This window comes from Myripristis murdjan, chromosome 13 (genome assembly GCF_902150065.1).
Source record: "Myripristis murdjan chromosome 13, fMyrMur1.1, whole genome shotgun sequence".
Taxonomy (NCBI): Eukaryota; Metazoa; Chordata; class Actinopteri; order Holocentriformes; family Holocentridae; genus Myripristis; species Myripristis murdjan.
The window spans coordinates 33658308-33667975 of NC_043992.1; the positions used below are offsets into that span (position 1 = coordinate 33658308).

At 39.1% G+C, this 9668-nt stretch overlaps 1 protein-coding gene across 1 annotated transcript; it reads right to left on the minus strand.

Moving 5' to 3' along the window:
• Positions 1 to 7658, minus strand: LOC115370244 (dehydrogenase/reductase SDR family member 11-like). The gene is made up of 8 exons (XM_030067172.1): positions 7378 to 7658; positions 6085 to 6303; positions 1951 to 2160; positions 1739 to 1833; positions 1114 to 1243; positions 778 to 870; positions 586 to 651; positions 1 to 150 (listed from the first exon to the last, which is right to left on the minus strand). The coding sequence occupies exons 2-8, from the start codon at positions 6214 to 6216 to the stop codon at positions 109 to 111; spliced, it is 768 nt and encodes a 255-aa protein (XP_029923032.1). The 5' UTR covers positions 6217 to 6303; positions 7378 to 7658; the 3' UTR covers positions 1 to 108.
• Positions 7659 to 9668: the final 2010 nt, after the last annotated feature.

A 9668-nucleotide genomic window follows, 5' to 3' on the forward strand; every position in this document is an offset into this window, starting at 1 on the left:
GCCAAATGTGATCTCTTCTTTGATCATGATCATAATTATTAGCATCACTAATAAATCCAGCATCCAAAAATGCACTAATCCAATAATTTCCCACCATGTGCTGGAATTCTACACCACCTGCTCCACACTTTGTATTTGAATGTCTCCAATCTGCAAAACAAAATGTAAACTTTAACTGATAAAGGTTAAATCAAAACGTGATAGGTCACTGCACAAAGAAACACAGTGGGTCCATCTCCTTTGCAAAGAAGCTTCCTGTTATTTTGGCATCTGGTTAGGAATGTTAGTAATTTATTGTCCAAAAGTTATCCAGGGTTTCTGTTTTCATTGAATAAACTTTAATTTAAAATGTGTCTTTAAGCAACATTTCTGTCAGCCATTAAAATAAAAAGATGCTAGAGTTTAATGGGACATCCTGTGTAGCAAAGGAGCCACTTGATGTTTCTTTAAAACTGTGCTGCATCAGTTGCATCCTGTTGTAATTAAACAGTCCCTGATAGCCATATTTCCTACAAAGGCTTCCAGCTAGGAAGCTTCCTTGCAAATGAAGCAGGTCAAATTCACAAGAGAGGAGGGATGACTCACCCGCACATGAGGAGGTGCACTTAGGACATATCTGACAGCCTCTGCAATGTCTTTGGCTTCCAAACACTGAGAAGAGAATGTAAGAGAAGAGAATGTATAAATGTAATTATGTGGGTTTGTCAAAACATCTCACTTTTTGGACAACATAAAATGTATTTATATTAATGCTACTCCTCAGACCAAATTTGTTACCTTGAAACGAGTAAATACTGAGGCGGCCCTCTCATTGTTGTTGGGATAGAGACGAGAAAAAAAATCTGTCTCCACCAAACCTGGAGATATACACTACAAAAGCAAAAGCAAATCAGAAACGACCAAACCTCTTTAAGGCAACAGATTTGACTCACAGTAACATTTGTAATGGGTCTTATGAGCCTAAGATAGACTTGTGGTGTCAATCAGGATCAAGTTAGCCATGAGTCAATCTGATTCTGGATAAATTGTGCTCAGTTCAGAGTTGGCTATCCAAATGTCTACACTAGAAATGAAAGTTTTAACATGGCAACATCGAGAGTCTCCAAATCTTACTGAGGCTCTTATATGGGTCCCAGCCTCACACAGCTCTTGGTGAAGGCCCTCTGTCAGGGCGGTCACAGCAAACTTTGTGGCAGAGTAGAAATGGAAATCAGCATAGTTAATGACGCGATGTCCAGAAATGCTGCAACAGAGAACAGACTGTGAGTAGTGCGAAAGGTTTATCAGGTGACAAGTATGTCTGGCCAGTGCGTACTATATGTGTGTGTCGATCCAATATTGGCCCTGCCTACAGATATTATAGTCACTTAGAAATGAGAGGCAAATAATAGAAATTTGGGTGAAAGGAAGACACAGTTTAGTGCACACAAGCCCCAACAACATCTCGACTTCAGAATATATCAGAAATGTATCAGAAATGTGATGTGCAATTACTGTGCGTGTTAAATGATAAGATATAGGTGAGAGCCTTGTCAAGGCACCACAAAGTAGGAAACTGATTTGAGCCGGCCTTGCAAGCCTACGTTTTGCAAAACTGTCAACTCCTTTTGGCAAGTGATGCTTTGCTGTGTCCACGGTTATGTGATAAGGGTCTTAGCTCCCTTGTGGTCACCACTGGTCACATGCTTTCAGGAAAGCTTTCAACAATGCCTATAAGTTAAAGTGAACAGAACAGTACCTGTTTATATTTATGATGTGCCCATCATCAACATTTCTCTCTTTCATTGACTGATAGGCCTCACGTGTGCATATAGACAACGCAATGACATTCACCTGCAAGACATCATGCATACACTTAATAAAAGGAATATAGAATTAATGACTTCCCGATGTTTTATTCAAGAATTCATAAGTACCATAATAGTATTATACATTTCTTGTGAAACTTACATCAATCATATTCCTCCAGCCACTGGTTTTGCCTGTCAACAGTAGCTCTGAATGAGCCAAGCCAGCGTTGTTGATGCAGACGTCCACTCCCTGGTGCTGGGCTCTGATGGTGGAGAACATGGACAGGATCTCCTCTTCATTGGCCAGGTCACACTTGAAAGGAACCAGAGCACCACTATAGCCTGCGCTTTGACACTCAGCTGCCAGTTTCTGAAATCATAGGTGAACAGCTGATTGGAATGAGGCTGAACCAAAAAAAAAAAACCAAAAAAAATGTGAAATGTGTCAATGACATTGTATAAAATGTTCAAAGTAACATTTATGTGTACAAGTTTCGCTCACTTTGTCTGCACTACCCAGCCCAACTGCGAGCAAAGCATCTATGTATTTGCATTTAAGTTTTTTGAATAGAGCAAGTGAATATTTAGTGGGCAAGCTTGCACACTACTTCCACATACTTAGTGCTAAAAATTTCATTCAAACTTTAAAAAATTCAGCTTCTTTGTGTGATGTTTCCTTGTATTCAACTTTTTGAAAACTTTAAAACTTTTTGAATTATTAAGCTTTATTTACACTTTTTTCCCATAGGAAAGAATGGGACAGCTGGTCCAAAATTCAGCAATATTCAACGATTTGTTACTCTGTCATACTTTGAGCTAGAAACTTCATTCAAATTTTAAACTGTTCAGCTTGTGGCTTAGAATTTTTCAACTTTTCAACCTTCTCAGACTTTTACAACTTCTTTTATTGATAATTGTTTTCTCTATTATTTTAATAATTGAACTTAATGGGACGTGACTTCAAACCCACCCATTTTTATAGTCTTAGTCTGCTTTCATAGTTTAGGTTACAGATGTCATTCAAACTTAAAATGGTTGAGCAGAAGTAGTAATTTAAAGGTTTAAAGCAACTTTTCAATATCTTTCATAGGTTTTTAGAAAATATTTTTTTAGTTTTATGCTTTTTTTCAGACATCTTCAGATTTTAACATAAGTGTGTATGGGGCGGAATGTTCGCACCTAGAGTGTGTGACCTAACTGACAGAGTGCAGAAGGCCTGTAAAAACTTTCTCTTCAATTCGCTCTTACTCTCACAGTTTTCACTCCACATACATACGAATTTGTAAAGTAGTGGAGAAATTTGTGCTGTTTGTGATGGTGCAACTATGGAAGCAAACACACTTCCAGTTTTGACTCAGCAAGCCTCAAAGTGACAGCAGTACCATCCATCTTCCCCCTTCAACCTCCATTATAAAGTCTGACACAGGATGAGAAACTTTAAAACAAAATAAAACAAACAAACAAACAAACAAACAAAAAATTAAACTTAATTTGCGTTTTTGTCAAAACCGTTCTATATATCAAGATAAGATTTTAACCCAACAAAGTCTTAAGTCTTGACACCCATATAAAGTTACAACCATGTTTCTATGTTATCATGAAGAGAATAAGCCTTCTATGAGGTGTGGTTTGACCAGTTGAATCAGGGGTTTAAAATATCCTGTTAAAGCTGAATTTTTTTGAGCAGCTTTAAACTTATTTTCAGCAGATTTAACCTCACGTTTTCAAGCTTTGACCTCAAATTTTCAGCGTCTTCCAGCTTGCCCACGCAGTTTCCCCAGAAACTGCATTTTTCAAGTTAAATATGGTGTCTTTGCGTCTTATAATTTTGTCAAAAGATATTGTGGTCAATTTGGGACAGAGTAGTTATAAATACTACAAATTTTGCAGAAATGCAAAAATACTCACCCAACAAGCATCTAAGAGAAGAGTTACATGACATTACATAGTTACTGATTTGTATGAAGCCTTGCGCAGGTGTGAAAACAGCCATAAAAAGTAAAACAAACATGCATCACATTAGATAAGCATCTTAAGTGGGTCGGGGCAGGTTAACATCAACCCTCTAGACGCAATGCAGTTTAATGATTATGAATTTCATTTGCTAGCCAAAGTTCTCCAAGACAGTTAAACCGCATGTCATGCCAGGTAAAGCATCTTGCGATTTCTTGGTGGTTGTTTGAAGCTGCCTCAAAGTGTAAAATAAAACAAGACAGTCACTTACAGAGAAAAACAAAAAACATTTATTTTGTGACTGCGTTCCTCATGTACATGCTCTCATATACATATTGAAAAGCCTAGTCAGGGAAAGATGTGTTGTAAATTAGCCTTGGCTAGAAACCTGTATTCATGACATTTATGTTGAATTTTACATAAGAAATAATGTTTAATATATTTGTCCCTTTCAAATAAGTAAACAAATAATTAAGTCCTCCGTGTAATTCAGGATTAAATTACTGTATTAAAACTGTACACGTTTCATAATGACATGGTTTATGGCTGTGAATTTTGACATGAAATGTACTGACAGGACACAACTCATTCTCCCCTCCTAGACTTGGCAGAAACAGTGCCATTGACATATGGGTTGAAATGGACTTTAAGGGGCACACTGATGGCCCACCCGGTGGAGCACACACCACATATTGTTATCGCAACAGCCCTGGTTCACGTCTGAATTGGGCCCTTTGCTGCCCCTCTCTCCTCTGTCTTTTCTACCTGTCTCTACTGTCACTGACCAGTGAAGCGGAAATCCCAGGAAAAAAAAAAAAAAAAAAACATATTTCATGAAATAGTAGGCATCCTTCCATGTTATCTGGTAAAAGGTCTTTTTATTAATTGTTTTTATGTATGTTTTCTTGTGTTGTTTTTATGTTGTTTTAATGCCTTTATGCTCTATGTAAAGCACTTTGAATTGCCTTGTTGCTGAAATGTGCTATACAAATAAACTTGCCTTGCCTTGCCTTGCCTAAAAGATTTGCATTTGAATAGATACAACCTAATAATAATGCAGGAAATTTAGGGGCAGATTATTCTGACTAGAAATGTAGACCCCATTCACTTGTGCTACTGATGTGGATTAAAATGGACTTGGATAAGATAGCTGTCCTAATCATTTTTCCATGGGATCTTGCATATGTCAGACTGCATGTTCATAGGAATATTGGCATTGGCAGAAAGAAAAAGAGACAACATTAACCCCCTTGTTATGTTCACATTTTTGAACATCTTTTATGTTTGGGGTCAATTTGACCCCTGCAGTTTAAACTTCCACCAAATTATTATAACTAAAATTGTTATCAAAGTTTATGTGTCAAGTACTTCATGTTTCTTTGTTGATTACCTAAATAGCCCTTTAAATAAAACATAATTTGCTTCCACCCCCATTTATACATCCAGTATTCCTATTAGGCAACAATGGAAAAAATATGCAAATCTCCATAAAATCTCACTGATTGGTCTAAAATTGGAAAGAAATATTAATTTTTGGTGTTTTAATGGCTTTATATCATTTCTAAGTACAGATTTTTGTTATTTATAACCAATGCGTTACAAAGTGTGTACAGGACATTGAAAACATATCATCATGTCAATTTTATCTTTACCTGGTAGTGCCCATTACATTAGGATCACTCATTAAATATGAAGCAAAAAAATGATGTTAATCATTTATTTAGAGACATTAAACATTGGCTGGGGTCAAACTGACCCCAAACATAATAGGAGGGTTAAACCCAGAAATGAATGACTGCAGCTGCTGAGAGCAAAAATGACGAGTGCAAAAACTGGAGAAGTTACTAGACACAGATACAGTCTTCCAAATCAAATCTTGAAACAGTATAGTACAAGGTAACGGTAAGATAAGGGTATGAGTGTGTGTTACTCTCTTGTCTTGCATATATTTATAGCCTCTGACTGACGACATGTGTCCACAATGAGAAGGGGGGCAAATTATCTACCAACCAATCAATCAATCCATTTGTACAGACAATGCTTAGTGCGGACAGACAAGGAAGAGAGGAACCTCCTTGGAATGAAAGAGACTTGGAGACAAAACAGACGACAGTTCCATGTCTAAGTGCCACCATGCACGTTCATGCTTTCGTGTGCACTGGGCCAAAGACACATTACACACAGGCATGGCTGCCACTTGGACATGAGAGTAAATTCAGTCTCATATTAACTTTCATATGTGCTTGCATCATGTTGTGCCACGAGTGCGTGCTTATAGCCAAAGTATGTAGCAAAAGGCTATTTGACTGTTACTATTGCTTGAAATTACCCCAGAACAAACCTGTACTTTCTGGACGTCCCTGGCACAGCCAATCACCTTCATGCCATGCTGAACCAGATCCTTGGCGACAGCCGCCCCGATCCCAACCGAGGCCCCCGTCACCAGAGCCACTCTGCCTCTCCAGCGCTCCATTACAAAACCAACCAGAAGGTGCAAGACCGAAGGAAAAAACCCAAACGTCTCAATGCTCGTGGAAAAGAATTTAATTCTTACTGGAGTCTGGAAGGAAAAACACAGGCACAAGCTCTTTCACATCAAGGTCATTGAGCATCAAGTGAGAACTGCATCAACATCAAGGACAAAGACCAAGGAAAATAGATTTGCAACTGTTTTAACAGCTGATCAGAGCACAGCTGAAGACACTGCAGATAACAGCACAACTGAGTGCAAAGTGCTCAGTCTAACACCTCAAAGTCAAATTTGTGTTTTGGACCAGTGCCCTCTGCTGGAGAAGACGCAGTAGCTGGTAGTAGTGACGCTGCTCTTTCTGAATTTTAGACTCAGAAGAAAATGCCTCTGTCTATATGTAATATAATCTCAGATGAGGAATTAGCAAAGTGGCCATATTTTGAGTGGCATCCACATTGCCCCACATCCAAGCTGACGTGGACTTGCTGATTGGCACTAATACTTCAAAGTTAATGGAACCCTGGGAAGTCGTAAATAGTGTCGGAAACGGACCGTGATCCATTAAAACCCAGTTGGGATGGGTGATTAATGGACCCCTTCGAGGCAGCAGCGGTGAGCAGCGGCTGCTCTGTAGCAGCTGTGCACAGGAATGCTGGTGTCTGACTGGAAGAGTTGCCTCTTAATCAGGGAAACTATGATTTTAACAAGAAAATCTCAGGTGAACAGGACATATCCAGAGAAGAAGGGAGGTTTGTGTGTACTGTACTCAACAACAAATCCCTGAAGTAAAGAAGAGGTTTCTGTCCATCATGACAGGTGGTAAGGCAGTGGTGCAGGCATTCATTTGTTCAATAGTTTGCTGAAAAGAGCATTGATTGAAGCATCTTCCTATATATCTATGAACTTTGTCACGTCTTGTCTCCCTGTCATTGTTGTTGCATGTTGAATAACGATACTCTGAGATGTGAATCCTGATCTGAGAGTTCACACAGCGTCACATCAGACACATATCTGATTCAGGACCAAATCAGAACTGAAAAGGTCACATTCAGTGTATTTCTTGCTGTTCCCACTGGCATGAAAAAAAAAATCATATCTAGGTCACTTTCTACTGGCTGCCTGACTGTCGGCCATGTGTCACCTGGCTGGCTTTATAAAACTCACCTGGGCAAAAGCAGCTGCAGCTCCACGTTCCTCCTCTCTGCGCGAAGTTTGACTCAAGTGCGTTCAGTCAGGCACAGAGGTTAAGACCAGAGATGGGATTAGGGATGGGCACTCTGGCACTCCATCAGAAAGCCTTGAGCGCTTCAGGCAAACACCTCCCTTGTGCGACTCCTCCCACAAGCCGTGTCTCGATGTCACTACAGGGGTCTATTCCAGAGAGCAGGTTTAACAAACTCTGAGTGTACAACCCTGAAGTCTGAGCTGACGAACCCCAAGATGGGAAACTCGAGAGTTTTCAGTCCCAGAGGAGTTGATCAGAGTCAATCAACTGAGTCTTTTCTCTCTGAGTGCCCCAGTCCTCATGAAATGACCTCACATGACCTCTACATCCTCAATGGTGACATCACCCTGCACTAGTGGGTGTAAATTAAAACTTAAAATCCCTTCTCATTCACCTATCAGTTCAAATAAGACTGTGTTTCTCTCCCAAACTGTGAGTGATCCTTCCCTGAACCGTGTCCCGCCCAAACTCAAGATCAACAAAGTAAGAGTCCATTTCATTTAAGGTCCTGCATGGTGAATTAAAAAAAAGCCTTCATCAATGGAATACAGTATTTTTTTTTTTTAGATATCTATTTCAGATCTTGATTCAACAGCATTCAGTGATGCTGTTGAATCAATCATCATCCAGTGAGCCAAAAAATGGCTCTTGAGCAATCAGAGTTGCCAACACTAGGTGCTGTCTGACTTCCTGCCAGTGTTTTTTTTTTTTTTTTTTTTTTTTTTTTTTTTTAACTGTTTTCTGTGTTGCTTTACAAGAACCATCTTGTATTTGTTAATTACCATTGTTGGTATTAAATGTTCAAATCGTCATTGTAACTCTGTAGCTCTGAACTACCATGGTTGGTATTTAAAGTATCTGCAGTCATATCTGATATTATCAATAACTTCATGACTTTAATATTTTGCAATGGCACGTTACATTATAATGCTAATAGGTTTACAAGCACTCTACATTGGCACTTTAAGTATGCAATAATAATTTCTACTACCTAACAGGCACTTCTACATCGCACTTTGCATTAGGAATGTTTAGGTTGTTTATTTATGTATGTATGTATGGCATTGCATTGTGTGGTTTGTGATATAGGCCATATGGCATGTAGAACACACACGTGCCTACTTGTAGTGTTTATATTGTATGTATTGGTATCTGATCGGTGCAGGTCTGTTTGTTTTACAGTTTTTTTCAATTGCTTTACCTCCTTTGTCAACTCAGAAATGCTGGTATCAAAACAGTTAATCCATAGGCCTAATGAGAGGCGCACTTCCCAAAATAACACATTTTGTTTGCAAAAGGCTCTTACCATGACAAAACATTTCAGACATGCAGCAAAAGCACATTTTGTCACCGCCCAATACAACTCGCAGTCAAGCGACATAATCCAGCCACTCACTCACTTCATACTCAACACCAAAATGCAACACACCTTTTTTAGTCTGAGCAGGTTCCACTTTGCTTTTTTCCTGTGTATATTGCAGTCATATTTTTGACAATTTACATAGTTACATATTGTAAAGCAAGTAGCAAAAGCCAATATTTCCCTCAAACAACTCAACTTCTGCCCAAATGAGTAGATTCCTTCAGTCAGCTATACTGTACTGTAACAGTTGACAGCAGAATACAAAATACAGCTATCAGTTTGAACAAGGTTCTCCTGTGAGCTACACATTCAAATGTGAACTTACAGTAAAGAACTGCATCCAAACTCAAAGACTTTGAAGTGAAATTTTACTGTATTGATGGCAAAAACTGAAATACTATAATTCACATACAGTATTACACAGAAAAACTCAAAGGAGTTGAGAAAAAAAATACAAAATACAATTTATAGGCCCCTTTTTTGTAGGTGCATACTAATTGATTGGTGAATGGTGATTTGTGGAAAGGGTAGTGATGCAGGTGCACTAGTGATTTCACAGTGATGCAGCTCATTTCTATCAGCTGTGAGCAGACGTTTTGCTTTTGACTACCATAGTGAAGTCAATGGAGTCAGGGCCGTGTAAATGACACATGCGAGAAGTGTTCCCTGCTGAAAAAAACAGCTTAAACCAGCTAAAGCTGGTAGTAGGTCCAGGCTGGTCTTAGCTGGTTTTAGGCAAGTTTAGCTGGTTTACCAGGCTGGACAAGCTGGTCAGGCTGGTGTTGCTGGTCCATCAGTACAGGTGGCCAGCTTGGTTAGCTGGTCACCAAAGCTGGTGGTCGAGCTGGACCAGCTGGATGGCCAGCA

Excerpts from the sequence above, each read along its gene's own strand:
- LOC115370244 (XM_030067172.1), bottom strand. The coding sequence starts at position 6,216 with ATGGAGCGCTGGAGAGGCAGAGTGGCTCTGGTGACGGGGGCCTCGGTT. Across the intron at positions 652-777 it reads CAGTATTTACTCGTTTCAAG|TGTTTGGAAGCCAAAGACAT; the intron begins GTAACAAATTTG and ends TTCTCTTCTCAG. Across the intron at positions 151-585 it reads GTGCACCTCCTCATGTGCGG|ATTGGAGACATTCAAATACA; the intron begins GTGAGTCATCCC and ends TTTGTTTTGCAG.